General features: G+C 36.8%; 1 protein-coding gene across 8 annotated transcripts in view; it reads right to left on the minus strand.

The window, feature by feature from the left end:
• Positions 1–24,106, minus strand: part of OTOGL (otogelin like) — a 90,786-nt gene that overhangs the window by 53,230 nt on the left and 13,450 nt on the right. For all 8 annotated transcript variants that reach the window (XM_086884210.1, XM_086884203.1, XM_086884209.1 and 5 more), the window contains exons 9-25: positions 23,596–23,726; positions 22,855–22,961; positions 20,535–20,641; positions 19,726–19,851; positions 18,922–19,030; positions 18,660–18,706; positions 17,183–17,328; positions 15,453–15,576; positions 13,658–13,835; positions 12,822–12,946; positions 10,815–11,024; positions 9,793–9,958; positions 8,652–8,726; positions 8,061–8,113; positions 7,237–7,399; positions 4,038–4,145; positions 2,967–3,105 (exon numbers count right to left, since the gene is read on the minus strand). In XM_086884210.1, coding sequence (XP_086740336.1) covers positions 2,967–3,105; positions 4,038–4,145; positions 7,237–7,399; positions 8,061–8,113; positions 8,652–8,726; positions 9,793–9,958; positions 10,815–11,024; positions 12,822–12,946; positions 13,658–13,835; positions 15,453–15,576; positions 17,183–17,328; positions 18,660–18,706; positions 18,922–19,030; positions 19,726–19,851; positions 20,535–20,641; positions 22,855–22,961; positions 23,596–23,726 — 2,114 coding nt within the window. The remainder of the gene's footprint in view (positions 1–2,966; positions 3,106–4,037; positions 4,146–7,236; positions 7,400–8,060; positions 8,114–8,651; positions 8,727–9,792; positions 9,959–10,814; positions 11,025–12,821; positions 12,947–13,657; positions 13,836–15,452; positions 15,577–17,182; positions 17,329–18,659; positions 18,707–18,921; positions 19,031–19,725; positions 19,852–20,534; positions 20,642–22,854; positions 22,962–23,595; positions 23,727–24,106) is intronic.

Below are 24,106 nucleotides of genomic sequence, written 5' to 3' on the forward strand. Positions count from 1 at the left end.
CAAACAAAAGCAGCTTCATCATGTTTCCATGTTGGCATATACAATGCAGCTTAAGCACATCAGGATGTGGTACAAGTGTAGTGTAATTGTGTACATATAAATAAAAGCACATGTGATTATCACTCAGGCTTCTATTATGAAGATGTACAATTGTGTTTAATTTCTTTTTCTCACTTAAAATTCCATTGCTGCATGATAGTAGCTAATTTAGTGCCTCACTTCATGTAATGTAGTTACAGGGTTTTGTTTTCTGTTCACTGATATGCATTTGTTCATTGTTGAATTTCCTCTTTTATTTTTTTATGCAGTGTTTTCTACCGTAAGGTCTCTTAAAACTTTTGTTTCAGCTGTTCATACTGAATTTTTATCATCAGAATTCTCTACCTCAATCCTCACCTTTTCAAAATTGTTTCTGATGCTGAGTGCAGGTCTCAGCATGGATCTCTGTGGGATTTCACCAGGATTTCTCCCTTCTAAAAACAAAAATAGGCCACTTATTCCTGTGTTTTACCCTATGACTTGTAATTAGTTTAGCAGCAGGCAACAAAGATGATGAAGGGACTGGAGCATCTCTCTTACAAGGAAAGGCTGAGGAAGCTGATCCTGTTCAGCCTCCAGAAGACATGGCTAAGAGGGGACATCATCAAAGTTTATAAGTATCTAAGGGAGGGTGTCAGAGGATGTTTCCAGGCTCTTCTCAGCCAAGCAACAGGACAAGAGGCAATGGGAAGAAAGAGATGTACAGGAAGTTCTGCTTAATATCAGAAAGAACATCTTTACTGTGCAGGTGACTGAGCACTGGAACAGATTGCCCAGAGAGTGTGTGGAGATAATGAAGAACTGTCTGGTCACAGTCCTGCACCATGTGCTCTAGGATGACCCTACCTGAGTAGGAAGGTTGGACCAGATGACCCACTGTGGTCCATTCCAGTCTGACCCATCCAATATTTATTCTTTGAGAATATTTATTCTATTCTATAGGATGAGTTCTCATCCTATATGAGAGTAGTTTCTAAAAAATATTTTTTGAAATCTTTCTCCAAAAGGTCTTTGAGCTAAAATACACACATACTAACTTAATTATCCTTATCCATGTATTTATTGCCTTCACAGAATAACTCAGAAGACTCATCATGCATGAATTTCTTTTATTAAAACAGAAAAAAGGGATGGTTCAACTCTTTCCTCATGGCAATTTCTCTTTATTAAAATTTCTGTTAAGTTCCTTCATATATAAATCAGACATATTGCTCTGCTCCTGTCAAATTCAGCCATTAAGTCCTTTTAAAGTATTTTTTCAACCCTGCCATCTTCCATTCCTCTGATTGCAGGGTTGCACGTCACATAGATCATCAGTTCTGTGGTTTAGTTCCCTCAAAACTCAGGGGTATCTTCCATATAATCTCATTCTTTGTTTCTTTTTCTTTTTAATATCCCTCCTTAAAAATTCTCAAAACATTTCCCAGTCAAAAATTAGCCCACAGATCCATCTTCCATTCCAGACATAATTATGCACTTCCTAATATATACTAAAGAGTCCTTCAATATAGGTCATGAAAACTTTCCATATACTAAAGAAAGAAAAATTGTAAACAAATTAGGCTATACCTTCTCACATGAGCTGAGTTTGGGAAAAAAATTAAGCTTGAAAAGCTGAAAAAGGGAAGTCTGAAAAGCAGATCTGTGTAGGCAGAATTTTCATCATTTGTGTCATGTTCACCTGAAGGATGGCCCATTGGCAGTGTGCCACGTGCCTTAATTATCCGGCTGCCAACTTTATTCTTGGATGCCAAATGTTCCCCACGGTTTGTTTCCAGATAGGCTCTTTCTTACACAGTAGAGTGACAGGTGATATTTGATTGTAAAAGCCAAACATTCCAGTATCATACTAAAGTTTGAAAAGGGAGCATGGATTTGTCTTACAAACCTCTCTGAACAAATGGCACAAGAATTAAGAAATTACAACCTACCTTTCCACATCATCATACAGGCAAGATGATTTTTCAGGTAAAGTAACCCTTATTTTTTGCATCTTAAAGGAGAAAGGCTTTGCATCTTAAAGGAGAAAGGCTTGTACAAAGGTTCATATAGCTCTAAGAGTAGGAGCTTAATTGATACATGCCAGGAATCTGCTATGAGGTATTATTATCTTTTTCAAATCTCTCTTTTTTCTTTTTAAACACACACAAAAAATCTGGAACCAATGTAATTAATTCCACAGCTGTGAATACTCTACTAAAACATACTTAAAAAAACCTGTTTACAGTAGTCTTTGTTGAGAAGCTATGCTTTATTCTCTAAGTTAGACAGTCAGGAAAACGTGTATTCTTCTAAACATACTGCAGTAACTGAGAACACTTAATCTTAAAATAGCAATAATTATAATAAACAAGAGTGGTTTTAGTAATAGACTATATTTTTAAATGTCAGTAATGGTATCTTTAAACAAAAAGCTAACAATGTGCTCTAAGTGTGTGCTATGAGGAACATTAGCATGTAGCTGCCAGACAATCTCAATGAATGATTTCACTGTTGAATTATGAAATCATCTTGTTTGATATTATTATACACATAAAATCCAGATCTGATGCAGGTCATGTTCAAGAAGAATACCAAGCAGTCTGAGCTCATCACTAACCCTAGACCAAGCAAAGTTTATAGATAATTATTAAATAAATCTATGGATTATGCCCAGTTCTAACAGTTTCTATAGTATTTTTCATTACTCATTGTGACAAAAGCATGCTTAAGGTAGAACAGAAAACATTGATTTTTCCTCTTCTCTAAACCATAGAGATATGGAAGAGCATACCCACATATAATTTTCGAACAGATGAGCACAAAATGTCATGTACAGGTTCTTCTTCCACATCTGTTCTACAAGTGTTTTCTTAATGCATTTTTCTATAGGTTCAAAATACATGTTTTTTCATGGACACAAGAAACCATATGGCCAATCATCTTACCTTTAGCAGGTAAGTTTGGCAGTCACTGACATAATCATACTCCAGTCCATCAAAGGTGTAATAATGTCGGTCTCCATAAATGGTGCACACAGCAGGGCAGGGGTAACTGGTGCAGTTGAAGACACCTCTCCTACAAACACTGCAAGGAAAACCAACAATCAGTGACTCCTCATAATGTCAGTAATTTGCTGGATATTTTCAAGAAAATGTTTTCGTGCATTCTTTATTTGAAATCACGCAGAAATTAGTGAATTCAATAAAATTCTCAGACCTTGAAACAGAGAATTGCTTCTGAAATTGTGAATTGCTTCTGAAGATACTGGTGATGCCATGGCAAGAAAGTGTTAAACATTTTGCCATCAGCCCATATGTACAATAACAATGAATTAAAAATAAATGTAAAATCTATTTTTTATAAATTTTGATAAAGGTCTGCAAATTTTCAAAGGAAAATACCTCCAGGTGCTACCTGTAAGATTTCAGAGTATCAGACAAATATGGGATTAGTTTAAGAAATTAATGCTGATCTTTTGCAAGATTACTTTCACAGCCATTCAGTGGCTTACACAAATTTGTATGAAAGTAGTGCTGGCATCCTCTATTTTTGCTTGTGTAAGTGTAAATCCTCGGTTGATTTGCCGGTGCAATTTTAACAGATTAAAAGCTGCCATGCTGATTTTTTTTTTTTCATTATTAAATTAACACCTAACTGAATAAAGATAGTTTGGCTAGAAAATTAGCATATCTCTCTTTTTATCCTTGGTTGTCTTTCATTATATTCTATTCTGTAAAATAGCACATCTTCATCTCAGAGACTAACAAATGTGTGTGAAGTTAAGCATTTGTTCTTGACTGCTTTTTAACTTGGATATCTTCAGCTTCCTTTCAAGATCTGAAAAGGCACTCACCCCAAGGTCCTCCTACTTATCCAAGTCAATCAGTAAGCCTAATAAAATATACATCCTGTAACTACCTATATTTTTGATTTTCACAGTATTCAACACATTTTCTATATCAGTTTCCCTTTGGCTCTAGGTCCAGATGATTTGAAAGTATGGAAAATTAACTCACCAGGTGTAACATGGAGTAGCTATCACTTCTCCTGACAGAAATTCTCTGTCTTTCCAGGTGCACGGACAACTGTCAGGAATATAACATTTCCCTCTGTGCTCAGCCATCCTTCAAAATAAAATAATTATTAAGATGAAAGAGTAAATCCAAAAGACGATCAATGTAACTAAATGTGTCGTGTATTGTTGAAACCCCATCAAGGGCAACCAGTCTTCCATGCAGCCGAGGAAAATTGTTTCATTGGCAAAAACTGTCCAAATCAAGTGATCTCCACTGTGCACAGCTGGAGACCTCACCAAGCTCACAGCTGCAGCTCTCCTTTTCTCTAGAAAGGGGTATGTTGGTGTGAGCTGCAGTTCCCATGCAGGAGTGTAGATAGTGTAGGTATTCCTGTCTGAAGGCTGCAGAGGAGCTGGGTGCCATGCGAGCTGCTGGGGCTGTGGCCAGACTGCCCTTCCCTCTCTGCTGCTCTCTTGTCCTGCTGTGCCAGGACAGCAGCTGGACTGCAGTGCCAGCTCCTCCGCACAGACAGCACCGGTCCTGTTCTGAGTGCAGAACAGTGAGCTGCCAATGGCACCTGAAGCGCAGTGGAGGTCACTTGCCTAGATAAGGGAAGCTGAAACAACTAACAAGGTTAAGACCAAACAGGTATTTAATGCAAAAAATGTCAAATCTAATTAGATCAATAACTGAACCAGATATATGGTCAACCTCATTCTGCTATCTCATTTCCACCTATTTAGCAAATTTAACTTTCTTAACAAAAATGCTCCTGACACTCCCAGTGCTGTTCTTTAGGAGAGCAATTCCTGGAGTTATCATGCAACACAAGGCTCAGAATAAAATCTAGACATTGTTCCACTGGAAGTATAAAGGAATAGACAGTTTCATTTTCCTCATCCCATTACTACTTCATTAAACAGTAATCAGCTCTAAGTAAAAGAGTCAAGTGTTCAGAAAATTTTTTAAGGATTGGAAAACACCAGAACAGATGGCTTGGGAAGGTACTTAGTCTCAGCCAATAGAAGCTAAATGTCTCCCAAGAATAACATCAGTATTGCTGGTGCTGCCTAAAGGCATAAGATTAACTTAGTCCCGTGAAGTCCCTTTCCACACTACTCTGTGCTTCTGCAACTGAGTTTAGCCTCATGTCTCCAGTTCAGTGTAAGGGCGACTTCCAGTGCATCTTTGGGTGATGAATTTACTGTCATTCTCAGCTCATTTCCTCATGAAAGTTTGAGCTGTTATATTATTCAACTTCTACAGTATATCAGAGACTTCCAGCATTTCTAATTCTTTGTCATCTCTTGAACTACTGACTTAAAGAACAACAAGCTGTTGTGTAAGAGCTTTAACAATAGAAAATGTAAACCATTTTTATTTTAGGAAGACCATTTTTTGCATACTAAAGTCTATCATTTCATGGTTTTCCAAAGGAAAGGGTTTCAATACCATGCAGAACCTGCTTTACTTTTCAAGCACCATAAATACCCAGGATGCTAGACTAAGGTGCCAGTCTCCAGGGGAATTAAGGACTCCACCCCAAAAGTTTAGGTCATTCAGTCAAATAATGGGTAGTGGGAGAAATAAGGTGGGAAAGGAGAACCAAAGAGAAGAATGACAACTCAGGAGAATTAAAAAAACTGCATTACAGTAGAATGTCCCACAACAAGTTTTTAATGACTTATCCACTTATATTTAATAGCAAGAGATTTATTTTTAACAATTTCTTGCATAAAAAAGAGACTTTTTGAAACTAGTTTTTATGATAGTACAGCTGGCCCTTCCTAGTTAAAAGCCAAACTCACTTTTTGGAACCATAAGGCTGAAAGGCATAATTAAGTACAATTTAACAAGAACATTACTAAATGCACTAAGTGTTATACACTTACTTTTCAACCTAATGGCAAAAAGAGTGTTTATTCTCTTATGAAATAAAAATAATTCATGTGTTTTACTCTATTATTTGACAGAAACTTAGGATTTTGCTTGTCTGTACTCCTGTTATATTTCAGAAAACAATCAAGTAATAATTTGAAATGGTATGACTGTCAAAGCAAGGCTTTAGCTCTGTTTTTAACTTTAATTTTAGTTTCTACAAATTTTCAAATGAGCTTTCAAGTCAATATTGCTAGTTTAATTTCATGAAAATATCACTGTGATGTTTCAGTGTATTACTAGTTTATTTATTTTACAGATTCATGTACTTTTTGTGCTTATAATAATTTCTTATTCCCATAACATTAATGATCCTGAAAAGCTAAGTTCTCAGTTGAGGCAGAGGTTTTAGAGGACTACAGAATAAGAGGCAGGAACTAGTGAAATCTTAAATAGCTATGCCTGAAATCTGTACGTTCACCAGTGCTTAGTCATCTATGAACATCACAAAGTGCTGGAAGGGGAATGGTGACAGTCTCATTTATACTCTGAGCTGTGCACAACTGATACACTGTCAGGAGACCACTGGCTACACACATAGTGAAATAAAATGGAAAGTTGAGAAAAAAAGGGGAGCACTCCACCTGAGATAAGCAGCAATTACAGCAATTTGCACAGCATATTTGACTCCTCAATCTGCAAGTGCACACAGGAGGTGTCAGGAGGGAATGGGAACAAATGGAGGAAGTGGTGATCGATCCTGACACAAACTACAATAGAAGTTTTTAGAATTTATACTTGGATTTGACCTCTGCCAGGCTCAGCAGACTGCTTCTGGGCACCAAATCCAAATACTGGAGCTAAGAAAACAAAAAAAGGACAGAGAGAATGAAAGGAAATAGGGCAGAAACCAGTCCTTATACCTGCCTTCCCTGCCCAAGGTTGGCATCGACACTGTAAGCCTGAGTAGAAATTCAGGCGAGAAAAAGACTTGGGAAGCAATAAGCAGGAGCACAAATGGTTTACATCAAAATTTTTTGTCATGTTTGCTTTTACATTCAAATAAACTACAGTGTGCAAGTGGTGGAAATCATCTCCTGTCCAGACAGTTCCAAATACCAGCCAATTGGAATGGTAGTAAACTGGATATCTTGATGGCCTTTTAGCTGTTACTGCGCCTCTGTGACAATTTATAGAACAATAGCTTCAAAATTAGAAGTGTGATACCATTGGAATTTATGAAGCAAAAAGAAATTTTCAGAGTCGAACAGTGGAAAATATGCATTTGGCTTGTGCTCCAGGTTGTTCCATCAAAGCTTACCCCGGGGGGCAAATGCAGCCACTTGCACAGGGTGGTGAGGGGACACAGGAGAAGTTCATGGCAAGGTTTGCACAGGAGATCCCACAATTCACACCCGCTGCTGGCAACCCAGGCACAGGAGATCTGCAGTCATAGTAGATTTTTCCTTCAGGGCATACGTGAACTTCAAATGGAAAATGAAGGTTAAATAAGATTAACGGTTCTTTTACATTGAAGGTTTTCTATTTGGTTTTTTCCACAATCTATTTGTTTGGATACAAAGGGAGGTTACATTACAGTTCATATCAGAATGCAATTGGAATAATAGTCTGTAACATAATCTATATTACAGGTATATAAAATTAATATATGTTCTAATATAAAAAACAAATAATATTAAGCATATGGATGCATGCATCCTGGATCTCATACACAGTCCATTCTTAATGATAGAGCCATTATACCTTAGGCAGAAAAAACCCTTAGAGGTGGCATAATTATCAAGGTACTTCTAAATCCATTAGAAATATATTTTTAAAATTTACTTTCTAGAAATTAAGGTCTTAAAGCTTCCTAAACACAGACAGAGGCTAATTATAGGTATTCCAATGTGAATACATTGACCTAGATGTCACATGCAATTATTTATTTCTTTTAATTTCCCAAGTTCCCAGAAAAAGGGGGAAAAAACCCAAGACTATTTGTGCTTCTAACTTCCTGTTTTAAGTATGTTGTGATAAAAAGTATCTCATAATTTAAATACATATGAGGAGAAAACCAAATTACTATTCAATATCAAATTCTCTGTTTGTGCAACTTTTATATAGGACAAGACTGCAAATTACCTATGTTTTCTGTAGTGGCTTCAATACATTTCACTGTTCCATTCAAACATTGGCTAGAAAAGAAAAGGAAACCCATGTTTATTCAAGGGAAAAATGTTTTGTAGCCACCATGTCTAAAAGATTATACAATTCAACCTAATTTAAACAATAGAAATTAGGAGAAGAAAGAGGATTAAAATCCAAAAGCTTGAGTTATGCTCTGTGTTTCGTTGGTATTTTCTAATTCCTGATCTGTAGAGAGGGCCTAAATTCATAGTTTGTGTATTATGTAATTTCCTAATTTCCACTGAAATAAAAAAAATCTGAGTACAACCCCTGTGAGAATGGAGGGCCAGGTGATTCAGGATGCAGGCAGTATAACACAAAAACCTTATCCACCATGGCTTGCAGAATTTTCTAGAATTATTTTATTAAAATAATCAGTTACATAATCCGATTTATACTAGGCTCCCTTCTACTAAGTGTGGGAAAAAAAAATTACAAAAATCTTGAAAAAAAACTTTCAATCTACATGAGAAAAATTTTCAAACCACTTAAAGTAGCATCCAAACTCTGATACAAGAGAGATAAAACTCTTGCACTCAAACCTACCAGGAGCCTGTTGGAGTAGGAAGGATTTCTCCAGGCTGGAGGGCTTTTCCTTTGTAACGACAATGACAGCCAGATCTATTAAAAGAATATTCATGCATTTAGGTAGAAAAACAAGATGAAATGGGATTTAAGGGCCCTCTATTTATTAAGCTGTTATGATACACAGGTCACATCGTAACATTAACTTAATTCATCAGCTCAACTCTTGGAAGTACAATATTCTTTGAGAGACAAAAACTTAAAGATGACACTCAGACTGTATTGAAGTCAGTGGCAAAACTCAAATCATCTTCAACAAAGCCAGACTTTTTTTTCCTCAGTCTCTGTGCTTTATATTTGCTGTTTCTAATTCTGTGCATTATTCTAATAGAAAGAACTTTTTCTTCCCAGTTATGGGAGTAGAATGAAAACTTGCAGTTCTCATTCAAAGTATTGTTAAAATCATGAACTAGAGCAATTATCATAGCAAAGTCTGTTAACTCTGAAATAAGAGCCAGACGGGTTAGAAGTAGCAACAGAAACTTAGAAACTTAGAAACCATGAAAAAATATGCAGATAAGAAGTTAGTTCAGTCTTGAATAGTTTAAAACAGTTTTTATCCCTACAGTATGAACTTTACTGATCTTTTCAAAATATATGTTGCAATGAACAGAAATAACTCCGTAACAACCCATGGTGATAAGCTATAAAATTTTGTATATGAAACATACTAAAACTATTTCCTTTCATTGACCATTTCCTCCCATTTAACTGAAAAGGTTTGCATCGTGAGACCAAAGAAAAGACACTTCTGGCTGCTCTTCCCATACTTTCCCTTACTCTATAGTGCCTTCTTGCTGTTTTCCCAAGTGCTAAACTTGGAAAACAAAGTTTCCACATGAAAATGCTATCCCACTAATTAAAAAGTTTCACTACCCTTCTCTAAAGCAGTTTGACACTAAAGTGAAGCAGATGTATGTACACACAGTGACAGATGAGGCCTCACTATTGATTAGTATGACAGAACATTAAATTTTCACACATTGTTTGCTATCTTCTCAAGGAAGTCCACATCTTGAGGGAAACTGCAGCAAAGCCACTTTAAATCTTGCTGGAAAGAGGAAAATGTGCCCATACATATATTCCATTTTTTATTACTTACATTGAGACACAAAAGTTGACGGACTCTTCAAAATACTTCCCATCAGGACAATTACATCCTTCTGCACAGTCATCAGCACAGACATTTGCCACAGAAAGTGAAGCACAGGAATGTTTACAAAAAGAAGAGCACTGATGATAAAGCATACCACTGTGACACATCACAGCTGGAAGGAAAAGAGTAAGAAAGAAGGGAGAACAGCATACTCTTAAAATGTGAAAACTAGAAAACAAAGCAGTATGTCATGGAAGTTCAAAAAAATCAAAGCAAAGTGGTCTCTTGTTGCACTGGGTTTAGCTGAAATGCATGAGAAACATATGCTGTTTTACCAATTTTTTAAGTCAGAAATATTTAGATTAAGGTGGGTTTGTGTTAAAATAATTCTTTGACTGGAATAATCAGTTTTTTAAACAGTAGCTTTCTATTCTTTCTATATGTTCAGTTGGGCATTTATCTAGTAATTCAGGCTTCCAAGAGAGGAAGAATGGTGCAGCTAAGGCTGAGGCATTGTTATATGGTTTAGAAGCAGAAATACAGGAGTTGGATTTCACTGGCCCTTGTGGGTCCCTTCCAACTCATGACACTCTAAGATCCTGTGAAATGCTTTGCTTTAAATCATTAGTGTATCCTACTTGTCCAGTCAGTAGTGCCCACCCTGCTCTGCCCACCCTAGGGAGCCTGTGCCAGCCCAGCTTGCCTTCTCCTAGGGAGTGTCTCCACTCCTGCCACTCCCTGACTACTTTATCCTAATAGGGGCTTCCATATGACTTAGGGCTTGAAAGAAAGTATTGCATTTCTCTGTTTGACCAATAGAAAGGGCAGACACCTCCCTGTGAGGTAGCTCAGGGGCCCAAATTCAGATGCCTAATGTAAAGGCTGTTACCATTCTCCCCCAGTACATCATTGCACCACGGCACAAGTCTAGTTTCCAGGAAAAAGAAGCCAACCCCTGTATTTTGTGGAGTGAATGAAATTTGTCGAGTTTTACACAAGAGATCTTCCATTGTGGAAATGCTACTCACCACAGTAAGAAACATGAGATCTGAAGTCAACGATGACACCGTGCTTGCCACAGACATAAGCATAGTGTGCCAAAGCATTGCACAAGCAGCTGCTTCCACATTTGCAGGCATCAAAGCGGCAGAGCTGGTAGTACAACCCTGGACTGATGTAGGCATGGCAGGGAGCAAAAACGTCTTGGTTGATGACATCACAGTGAGATGCATACCCAGCTAAGAGAAGGTGATATTGTTTTAGCCAGATCCATTTTAATATCACAATCAAATGAATAGCACAGCATATTAAAAAAACAAACATAGCCAGCTGTGCAATAAACACTTGCATACAATGTCTTTCTGTAAAATTCCATAGTTTAAAATTGATATTACAAGCAACTCCCTCAAAAGCAAACTTCACTTAAGATAAACATAACTGTACTAAAACATTTATGCCTTTCTCTTATAGAACAGGAAATTTAAATGCCAAAGTAATATATTTCTAAAGAAAGTTAAAAGATTTCCCCAAAGCTTGGAATATGGTTTTCCTACTCGGCATTCATTTAGCTTTAACATCAACAATGTCCATGTACTTCCAGGCATGTGGTCTCAGGAAGTATTACAAAGTAGAGCTCGAGGGCATACAAATCCCAAGCTGGCCATACACATTCCAGCAGCAGCAAACCCTCCTCCAGCCCTCTGGCCACTGAAGCAGACTACCACCACAAGTGGTGGAATAGCTAAGGAACGCTGATATGGATTATTATATTTAAGCCACTTTTGCTGCTGAAAGAATGTACCTTCCCTTCAACCTCCATGTTCATTTCCACATACACACATTGACAGAAGGATTTCACATTTATGGATTCTCTCAATATATTAAATTCAAGGACTGAACTTGACTCGGTTGAAAATTAACCTGACAAAATAAGTAACCAAGCAAACAATAATTTATTTTTTTTTATTTTAATCAGATCAGTGTCATCTCAGAACCAGAAAAGATGCCTGTGCTTGTAGCATGGTGTGGATCACTTCACTCTCCACTGCTTTTTTACAGTGATTATTAGAGGATCATGGGGAAATTCAAGCTGGAAAGGACCCTCAGAAACTCATGCAGTCCACCCTCCTGCTCTAAGCAGCTCCCATTTATGTCAAACTCCACCTTCACCGAGCTAGCACAGAACTGAGGGTGAGGCATGAAGGCTCTGAGCTGTTCTGGCTGAGATCTGGCTGTTTTTAGAAGACAGACAAGAAAGGCATAAAAAACTTTTAGAATGCCCCACATTAAAAGAGATTTATTGTTATTCTAGCCTTGCTTCAACAGGCTTTAAATATGGATAAATCCCAGATTCTTAGTGAGATCTAATTTCTGAAATATTAAAAATATTAGACTATATTCTGTCACAATTGGCAACTACAGTCTACCCATTGTCTTCATTAATTGAAAAGAGCAGCAATGCAAAAACGAGACAGTGAAAGTTCAACACAAGCTGGTAGGCATGCCAACCAGCCAAAACTAAATATTTTCTCAGGAATTTGAACAAATTCAAGCCTCTCAAATTGTCTGCATCAGTTTTTGTCAGAGAACATAGCTGGAGGATAAAGAAATTTTTAATGCAATAAGCATTGAGGACTTTTGATCTCAACACTGTCTCCTGTACTTTCTGTAGCAATCATACATCAATTCTTTCTTCTCAACTGGCATCATTTACAGGACCATAAAAGAGCTAAAAATCTGCATGTATATTTAGTACTCATAGCCAGTATGCCCAGCACTAAATGACCAACTAGCTTTTATTTATCAAGTACTTACTTCATTTTACATGTTAAATATATGGCAAAATTGTATTTGCCTAAAAAAAAAAAAGAAAAGAAAAAAAAAAGAAAAAAGAAAGAAAAAAAGAAAAATAAATAAAGAAAAGAAAATGCACATCTAAACTGAAATACATGTACGTGCAACTCTTTCACAGAGAAAAGGAAAACTGTCCCATAATAATAAGATACATAAGTCTAGACTGCGATGTGAAAACATACCATTTTGCTGATTCATGTTGCAGGGATCAACCACAGGAATATTGACAGGCATGGAGCAAGCTGAGGATACCTTCCATGCATTGGCATGAAGTTGAGGGGTCCCTTCTATCATCCCTGCTGGAGATCTGCAAAGGAAAATATCAACACTGCAAGAATCCTGGGTCTACATGGGTGAGGATGCAAGCTCATTAAAAAGGCTTAGATGCATATTCACATTTAACAGTCAACCTGCCAAAAGAATTTCTATCTCTGAGGTACAAAAGAAGAGAGGGCATGTGAAACTTTTTCCTCAATATTTTATTTATATGAAAATGATCCTAGACTCCAAGTCTGCTGTGCAGACAAGTTTTGTGACATTATAGCTTGAGGAAATTTGGAGGAAATAAGGTTAAAAAGCAAGGAAAGTGTGCCCTTCTAATTAAAATATTCCTGTGGTTCAGAATTACATTGCTTTTGCATTGTAACTTGATATGGGGAGGAAAATCAAGCAGTAGTAAGTGTCAACTATTTGATTATCACCCACTTTTTATCTCAGTGCTCATATATTTTCTCTGAAGATAAGGGAGCATCAAGACAGGGAAAAGTGCATTCAAATAATATCATCATCCAGTAACTTCTACAAATAATATGGTAGCTTTTTGTAATTACTTAGCAAAACATCTGAGAATGCCTAAATTTTTGAGTTTCATATTTACAAAAGTGGCTATTTTAATAAAGACATTTTATCTTGGTTAGTTTAATAAAACATTAACAAAATTAAATACTCAGATGATGATGTTCAACAGAACTTTTCACTTGTTATTAAACATGATATAAATGTACAGCATGCAACTTACAGAAAATCATCTCTTAAATTTCCATTGTATGTTCCACATAGCCCTAAGGTTCTTCTCTTCCATCTGACATCAACTTGAACATAGATCCTCTCTCCATCTTTAGCAAACAGTATCTTCAAACCAAAACTAGTTTTCAGTTGAACAAAGAAAGAGGATACATTCTGAATTTCAATAGCCCCTGAACATAGCAAAAGAAGAAGAAAAAAAAAGTCACTGAAACCCAGCTTCCAGGTTGTAATGGTTTATCCATTAAGAAAAAAAAAATTAAAACCCAGAAATAAAATTAAAAACTATGCACAACCTCACCATCAGACAAATATCCTCACCCATTCTCCATCTGAGCTTATTTCCAGTAACATCACAAATCAGGAATTAATCACAAATTGGAATCAGCTACTGTTGACAGTAAAAAAAATCTCACACCTTTCTGTATCTGTGAGTTATCTAGAAACCATGTTTGCATCTGTCTGGTTTTTTTTATTTTAGAAGAAAGCAATGCAACTGCAAGCCTCTGGTAATGAGAAGGCAAGACATGAAACCTCTTGTTTCTTAGTCTGCAGTGATATTATAAAAGTAACAAATGTTTGTAAAGTGTATTGAATCTTTAGATAGAAGGTTCTCTCTTACCACTACTGACATGACATCAGTATAGCTCCTTCCTTGTACTGCATGTGAACTGAGCCCCTATCAGATTCCCAGATTTCCTTCCCAACAAATCTATTGTGTGAGGAAATGGAAATTTCACAGTCACAGCATTCATTTGCTATACATTGTTGGGCTACTTGCAGCTGAAGGCCTAAAGTAGATCCACCTTCGTAAGCAGCCTCTACACATGCACACACACACAGACTCAGGTGCATAAACTGAGAGAGGAAGGTAAAATCCTTAAAGATGTCCTTAGGGGATCAGACTTACTAGAGACACACAATTATCAAGAATGTGACACCGAAATATTTTTAATTGCTTATATTTTCTGCAGACAATGTAAAGAGACAAGAAAGTGAATACGGACTAATTCAAAAGAAATAAAATGCAGTTACCAATCAAATTATGAATTAGAACTGTCAACATAGAGCATAACTGAGCTATGAAGCTCATTGCCATAGGAAGCTATGAATGCCAAAAGTACTACTGTGACTGGACAAATTCTATGAAGACATTACTGAAATCACCAATGTAGGACTCCCTAAACTCTGTTTTGCTGAAGGCTGGGTAAGAATTTTACTCTCACTTTATTCTTTCAGCGAGAGACTAAAATTTCAGTAACTGGTCACTGTAAATTTCAAAATTTAGCAATATCATTTCTATCCTCAGTGTTTGATTTTACAACATGTTTTTAAGGCTGGTTTATTTTATTTTACTTTCTGAAAATGCGAAGTAACCTGTCTGAAATCACAACATGAGTCAGCAGTGAAAATCAATACAGATCTCATGGGAGCAAATAGATTCTATTCCATTCTATTTAGTCTAAAAAGTTTTAAACAAGCATCAAGGTCTCTTCACCTCCTTGCTTTTTCTTACTTCTCTGCCCCTAAACACAAACAAAATGAGTGAAGTTTCTAGGTACTCTGTAAGATAAGAAATGCAATGAAATGAGGGCATAATGAAGAACTGTTTCACAGACGATAAAACTAAATTCCTATAATTTTTACTAATGTTCTAAGAAATAACTGATCATGTGTTTTTATAGGCTATGTTTAAAGAAATTCTTTCTTCATAGATGATATTATTAAAAAGTTCTGGAGCGTATAAGAGACAGAATGAGAACTCTGGTAATTCTTCTCCATACACTTACCATTGAGGTTAAAAACTTGGTTAGGGACAGTTTGGATTTGACCATATCTTGTGAGAGTTACTTGTTTCCTCACATCATCTTCAAGAACTAGTGTTATAGACTCAATGCAGGCATGGTCAAAGTTCTAAGTAGAAACAAGTTCCACCATCAGAAACAGGTAATGACATTAATATTATTGTGGAAAACAGAACCAAAGAAACAGGGAAAATAAACAAGCAAACAAACAGGGTGGGGGGGAAAGCATATAGAAAGGAAATATCAGAACTGCTATCAGGTAAATCAGCTGTAAACTATTGCTCAAAGCATTAAACAAAGCACTCAAAATTGTAATGTACAACATAACAAAATATTTTTTATGTATAATCTCTATATGCTAGGAGAATGCATTTTAGCTATTATGGCAGTATAATTGTAAGTGGACAGAGGTCCCCAGGAACTGGTACTGGGTTCAAAATTCCATATTTGCATGGCCATCCTGGGTACTGCTCATTCATGGGTTAACCATTGGTAGAGCAAGAGTCTGACCCTATCTGGATTAAGCTGCTGCAACCAGGGCACAAATGCAGCAATGCAGGAAAAGGAACTTTGGCACATATTAAGGTGTTTCTCACCTTGAACTGTAGTGATGATTCCTGATTACAGACAAAAAGGATATAAATTCTCCAGTATTACATTACAATAATTTATAAATATCTATTGAAAAATCATCTCCTATAAACTATGTCACACACACACCATTTTAGTGTGCAATCAATTTTTGAATTTATGAACAGAATTTATGAACTCAAGTACAGGACAAAAGCCAATACAGAATTAGCTGAAACCAAGTGTCTTATGCTCCCCAGGGACCCTTCTGTTTTCATCCAGAAACTTTTCGAGGTGCCTACAGTTGTACAGAGCATTATGACCAGTGGCAACCTTGTTTCTCAGTGGCTACCTAACCAACCATTTCATGCTTGAAGCCAGCTGAAATACAGAAACAGCTGTCTCAACACCTATGCAGGAGAAGGAGGTGCTTACAAGAAAGGCAGAGAGGCACCAGCTCATAATCAAGCTTTTGAAGGGAGGACATGAGAGACAGTCCCAGAGCAGGGCATTGCTCCCTGCTGAGGTGTTCAGCCATCCCTGTCCCCAGCACCTGGTCAGCTCTGAGTCACAGTCTCAAAGCCCCTTCTCCTGAGAGTCGAACAGCATCATTAAATCCACTCTCAGTACAGATAAGTACTCTTTATAAGCACCTTTATTGCTGAAGCCTGTTGTTGAATGTCTGCCAAAATATTTTCAAACAAGTGTGTGTGGTGCCTAGTTTCAGATGGTTTTCGGAAAAGCATTGTTCCAACAAATTAAATATAAGATATCAAATAAAAATCTAAAGCTACAAAAAAAAAAAAAAAAACCTTGCCTAAATAGTGATGTATTAAACCTACAGTGCTGCCAACAGCAGATTTTCCAAAGCCTGACATCTGTTGGTACCATAACTAAAGGTGTTTATACAACTTTAATGTGCATAAATGAGTAACTCTTTAGACTTCATCCCTCAGAAGTTGCAATAGCTTTTACAAAGGGCAATATAACACGTTGCAACACAATTACAAAATACAGCTGTAAGATGGTTTCCGTTTATATTTTCTATTTAACATAACCAAGTAGTTTACATTAGAACTCATAGAAGACTGCCTGAAATATGGATGAACCTGATTGTTTCAACATTTAAAAAAAATGTGGCTTACCTGTCCACAAGGTGCTTTTTGTAAAGTGATTGTGAATTTGTTTTTTCCAGTGCCTTTTACCAAAATGTACTGGCAAATCCCAAGAAAGGTAAAATGACGTCCATCAAATGTTGTGAAATGAGAGCTGCCTATGATGGAGCACTCAGCTTGAGAGTAAAAGTATAAAGAATGTTCACTTGCACAAGAATGTATCATTATTCTGCAAATTATGTAAGAGAGGGAAAAAAAAAAAGAAACTTCCTCCTGATTTCTAAGTATATAATCCAGGCTAACTTTAATCTAACAATAATGGCATTTAGAAACAAATTATGCTAGAAACATTATTTCCAAGGGGTACCATTTCATAAAGAACACGTCCATGCGCAGCATCTTTTGTCTCTAACTAGGTGAGATGCCTATAATTAAAATACAAAAGACAATTCAGAAGTATCCTAGAATTTTTTCATCATTTTTCTTCCATGAGCCAGCATAAAAGAGGACAAGCCTCTTTCTCCATCCTTCTAGGTATTATGGAACTGCTTGTTACCACAGGTATGAAGGGGAGCAGGTGTCATCAGGGCACACATTTTGGGGTTTTTTGCAGTTCAAACCAGGAATGCACTGCTGAAGCAAGTCTCCAGCTCATCCCCACATACTGCAGTTTCATTCACACCATGAGGTAGCATCAGAGCACATGAACTAGATCCCTCAGTGGGAGCACATCTAACTTGCCCCCACTACTAACAGCAACTCAGACCCTGGGACCAGACCAAAGTAGTCAAAATGAACCCCTTGTGTGCACACACAACACACACAAGACATCAAGACTGGTTCTCAATAACAATTCTTTTACATTACAGATCCACTCTGTCAAGCCTTGCTTAACAACTGCTAAGCCTTATTACCTCATTCAAAGAGGGCTCCTTAATTCGCAAAAAAATCTTTTACACAAGCTTCATAATATAATCTTGTCTGAGACAGACAACTACCAAGGCATTTTTACCACCTGCATGCTGCATGTTCCTCTGTAACTCATTGCAGAGACATGTTACCTTTAAAGATAAGGATCATTATTCAAATATGAGCTGCTATTACAAGAGAGAAATCTATCCCATAGCATCAGAATGATGGTTTTCTTATTACTTACAATAAAGTTGCACCTACAAGTGAGGAGATCCTTATGCCTGGCCTAGGTACTGCACAGGCAAAAATACACCATCTTTTGCAAATTACACTGAGCATAAACAAGAGATAAAAAACAAGAAGTGGAGGTAGCACACTGAGGCAGGGGAAGAAAGTGGGAAAAGGCAGGATGAGTATCATCAGGCAAATAACAGCTTCATTCCAGCTGGCTCACAGCTACTGTCAATATCCACCTGCTTAATCTTTCTTCCTAAATTGGCAGCCAAAAGCCTTGGATCATATATGGTTCTCTTGTCTTCATAAAAGTTCATCATTTTTGTTATGAAGTGAAAAAAGAATCAAGAAATACAAATACCTGGACAATCATGATCAGTGCAGTTCCAAATGCCACCAACACAAATACTAAAAAGAAAAATCACAAAATAGAGAAACAGTGTTCTGATCTTTAGCAAGACAAGTAGCTTTGAGTTGATGAATATACCTTGAATTCACACAGAATAGCCTGTATATTTTAATGATACACATACAGTAGCTATTATTTAAAATGTGTGACTATGATGTTAAACTAATTATGGACAGTAATCCTAGAGAGATGAAACACACAGGCTTTCACATACCAGTTGCTACATTCTTGTTCAATTTTTGAGCCTACAGGGAAAGCAGTTCCGTGATAAATACAAGGACAATTCGACAAAGAGATACAAGTTCCATTTTCCATAATGAGACCTATTGGGAAAGAAGTTAATAAATGAGATATGAAACAAATTAACAAACCCTGAATCACTGCTCTTCCCCCATCTGACTCAAATATTCCAATCTGCCAGAAGGTCATGTCATCAGTCTTAAACAATTACCAGCAAAAAACAGTTGCCCAGTGAGTACAGAGAGCTCAGAGCTCAGATCCCTATTAAGAAATTGTCACTCTGAATTGCTGCGTTATGAAAAATGTCTGCCTTAACCACATAAAACTGTATAGACTAAAAAATGAAAGGATTCTGAAATCTCATTATTTTTAGTCTGTCTAGAACTAGAAAGGTTCATAGTCCAGTCAATCATTTTTGGCCAGTACAGGTCTCAGGAACTTTGGTTTCTTGTACAGAGTATGACACATTATGTTTAAACAAAATTTCTATTGAGTTTTGAATAATTCAAATAAAGTAGACTAAATCTGTGCAATATCTTACTGTAGGAAGCACTAATAACAGCTCCAGATTTTAACTGATATTGCATGCTGAGAGACCTTTGTAGATATATGTCTATCTCAAAATAAAGAGCAGTATCACAGTGACAATAACAACAGCTAGGGCAGAATTTACAGTATTCATAACTTTCGGGCTTTAACCACAGTCTATTTAGACATCATTATGATGTTGGATTCTAGCTTTACACATAGTTTTTTAAATAACACTAACAATATTTACCATCTGGACAGTAACAGCCATCTAAACAGTGCAGATTGCTGCCAAGACAATCTTTTTCAAATGTGCAAGTTGGTGGACAACAACTGATACAGTCACGGTGAACAAAGGTGTCTTCACACTTCTCAGCTTAAAAAGACACATGATATATTGAACATTAGTGCAATTTCTCTTTCCATGCTAGAAAACATTTCTGTCAAATAAACATTGTGCAGTTCTTCTGGTATAGGCAGGTAATCAGATCAAGTGGATGTTCTAGAGGAGTTTTAACTGATGAGCTATGGTGAAGCTCTTGTCAATATTTAAGTCCTTCTTTAGCAAATCCTTGTATCATCTGTCCAAAATAAGCTATAGCTTCTGTGACAGGGAAACATATTCATATCTCAGCTAGTTCTAAGCCTTGTCCATGAAACTGAGCTGCAATTGATGGGTGGTAGTGATAACAAGAAGGAGCTGGACTAACTAAATCAATTCTGTTGCAGGGCCAGTTGAGGCTGAAAGGTCTTCTGTGACAAAGACCAACAACAGATCTCTGCAGATGTCTCTTTGTCCTAGAACATGATCAGCACACATGATGTTTCAAAAAATCCACAGAAACATGAATTTTGTGTGGATCTAAATCATAGCACAATGGCATTAAAATATTCCTCTAGCAAGTCATTGACTCACTGCTAACAAGAGTGAAACTGGCTGATCAGCTTGAGTATCAGGTTTGAGTTTTACAAGGAAAAATATTGTCAAGATGGAATACTTGAACTGAATACATGGGATATCTCAAAGGTCACATAGCATGCTTTATTAAAGAGTCTTACTACAGGCAGGAAAGTCATCCCTCCAGTCCCGCACCGGGGACCCAGCGTGAGAGCATGCTCTAGCGTACTCTGTCACTGCCCTGCAGTATGTTTCATCGTCATCCACTCTGAAATGATAAATAAAAGAATAATCAAGGAACACAAATCCCATCTACAAATTTCTGCCTTATGATACGGCACCGGATATTTCACGCATAGCTGACACCACTTGATCATAAAGGCACGTAGGGAACATATAAAAAAAGAATGAGCTATACTGAATATACCATTGTGGCTTTATCATTTGATCTCACAAGAAGTATTTCATTTTAATATTACAACAAGGAATAAAACCACTAGTCCATTACTTTTAAAAAGGGCTGCTGAAGTGAAAGAGAAATAGGACATTTTTGTGAAGACAATGGACAACTCAGCACTCTCAAGATCCCCATCTCAGGCCTCTCCCTCCTGCATGATGGAGAAACTCTGACCTACACTGATAAAAGACTTTCTGGTTCAAGTCTCCAATTGCCTTGAATTTAGATGAGAAGAAACTTATTAGTGGTCTTCTGATCTTGTGTTGAAGTTCTCAGAGCAAGAAGTATTATCCACTGAATACTGTGGACAGGCTCAAGGATTTACAGCACAGCCTTGGGCAAAGACAATATTTCTGCCTTAGTCTATACAGAAGGAGCTGTATAGTGCATTTTTGCCAGAATCAAGTAAAAAGACATTCATTAATGTTTAGGCAAGTTCAAATTTCATCCAGATGTAAGTCACATGTGGTGAAATACCACCAAACTTTTGTTACTGTGAAAGTTGAACTTGCAACATTCACTGTGGAAGATTTGATGCCAAAATAAACTAGTCATAAACATGACATTTCTATTATAAGCATGTTTATGACAGATCATCTGAGTTTGCCTCTCAACACACAGGATCATGCTTCTAAAATTAATTGTCTTAAGAATATGTTATATTATGTTTGTGTTCTGCTTTCAACACATCTATTATCAAATCAAACACCACTATACTCTGTTACAGTGATCAGTCTCTCCCACTCTCTTTATCTAATCCAATTAAATGGGTCTTAATAGGAAGAATACTTGGCCTATACTATGGCCACACAAAAAGCCTTCATAAACTGACACTAAGCCACAAGAAGAGAGGTCTCTTTTATAAACAAAATAAGCCTAAATTAATTAAATTCCGAGACACACATACTTCAAGGTTTTTAACATTCACAAAATTCACATGAACACACATCAGATTGTTCACAAAAAATCCAACGCTCCTTAACACCCCAGCACTGATTCAATACCCTACTTGAAAAAAACTAGTTTTCATTATTCTTCAAAAGTCACAGTAAATTCCTGAGTTACACAGAGACCCTACAGAGGCAACTCATCTCTTTTCTGAGCAACATCAATGTTTGCCTACAAACACAAATTCTTCCATCTTGACTCTACGGTAAAATCAGAAAACTAAACATTCATCAGAAATTAAACTAAAAAGTAATAATGGATTATACTGAGTGATCCTTATGTTTAGCCTTGTGATCCTTTCTGTGTGTTTTTGATTAAACTGGTAATACTCTGAGAATTATATACTCTGCAAAAAATCCTCTTATTTATGACAATTACTTCTTCATTTGAAAATCTTACTAAAAAGAAAATGGTACATTGCCCAATTATCTCTTCAATTACTACAGTGTAAGTTTAACTTGAATGACAAGAACTAATCAGGAGTCTGGAGAGCTCAGGGAAAAATACCAGGTTGCCTACAGTGCCAGCATCTGAGGGGGTGTGACTCCCACCAAAGCAAATGAGCTGAATTTCTTTTGGCAGCTCTGAATTAAAATTAAAATAAATGGCACTATTTTGTAAAAATTCTACTAATTTGAATGATAGTGGTTACTCATAAAAAAACAGTCCAGCTGTCTGACAACTGGCCCAGCTCCCCCAGTATTGTTGAGATTCCTTCCTAGTATCATCTCTGTGTAGTTCTGTTTCAGGGCCTCCAGATACAAGTTTCATGGGTTTTTTGTGACTAGCAGCTCATCTTATGTCATGAGTGATGCTCCATGAATTTACCTTCCACTTATTTGTCTAGTGTTTCCTTGAATCTATGTAAGCCTTTAGCAATCAAAATAACCCTTGTCAGACTTGTTCTGTGCCCTTTGTTCCCACACAAATCACCCCCTGAGAAATCCCGTCTCTTTTCATTTTGAACTTGGTTCTTCCCAACTTCCCTCAGTGTTCTTTCATTCTGGTCCCACACAAAAGACTGAGCATTCATTTCATATGTCAAGATCAAATACACAAGAATTCCAGTACTTTACCTGCAGAGATCATTCATACAGCTTGAAATATAAGAATACGGATCTATACTTTCATGACAGCTGAGAAAAGGAAACTGTAGGAATATTTGGCACTTGAAGAATATGTCCTGTGCATTAAGGAGAATCAGTAAATGGAAGTTAGCCAAAACTTTCTGAACAGGCATCATTCTCTTTAGCTTTGTTTCCCCAATCTAAGGTCCTTTATATCCCCATTAAAATTTGAGCATGGTGCTGTCTCAATTTACTATTACATCTCTTTCATTATTCTTCCTAAAATTTGTCCTCTATACCTTGGCCTGCTTGACTGCATGCTGGTCCTAAACCACCCGGGATGAAAAAGTGTGAAATTACCAAGAAAAGCATCTTGTGTCAATGCAGTAGCTGACCTGCAACTATTTCTGCAGTATTTCACAGTCACTAACATAATGAGGTGTAAGATGCCAGAACTGGAAACTGAGCCCAAGTTTAATGCAGTAATGAAGAGCTCTGCCAGCAGACTGCTGCCACTTGGCACATCCAATCTGAGCCTTTGTACTTTTAAGCTAAACGTATGAAGAACTTCAGGCACTCCCTAGCAACAGCCCTAATCTGAATCTTTCCCAAAGCCTCAATGCATTCAAGGCTTTTTCAACATTGTGTATATTGTTAGATTCTTGTACCAGCAGTAGCTGGGAAGATTAAGAAAATAGATGCATACATATGCATGGATCTATGTATATACATAAAATATAAATACTTTACCTCAGTGGATTCTGCATTGGCTGAGCAAGGACTGGAAAAATCCGAGGCAGTAGGGACACAAGTTATATCATCTGAGGCTTGCACAGCCCAGCTATTTGCAAATTCAGCAATGTCTTCTGTATATTCACCTACTGCATAAAAACATTGGGAGAGCAACAATTAAAAAATTCTCAGCACAAAAACATAAAACAGCATTTCACAGCATGAGTCATAAAGAAAAATAATAACCTTCTTTATTTCAGGTTGTATTTTACACTACACTTAAATAAAAATATTGAAAAATACATGACAAGGTGTTGGCTTGGGTTATTTTAAGTGCAATAGCTGATAATTTCATAACAAATATACAAATAATGACAAGTGTAAGGCATTGAATACTTAAGAAATAAGATATTTCTTTGAAGCAATTGAAGTTTTTCATCATGTTTCACAAAGGTCAGTTAGTGCTATTAGCTCCCTCCTTTTCCCTTATTGTGGAAGAGCCCTACAACACACACTCACAAGATGCCCA

Source organism: Cyanistes caeruleus, chromosome 4 (assembly GCF_971803275.1).
Source record: "Cyanistes caeruleus chromosome 4, bCyaCae1.hap1.1, whole genome shotgun sequence".
Taxonomy (NCBI): Eukaryota; Metazoa; Chordata; class Aves; order Passeriformes; family Paridae; genus Cyanistes; species Cyanistes caeruleus.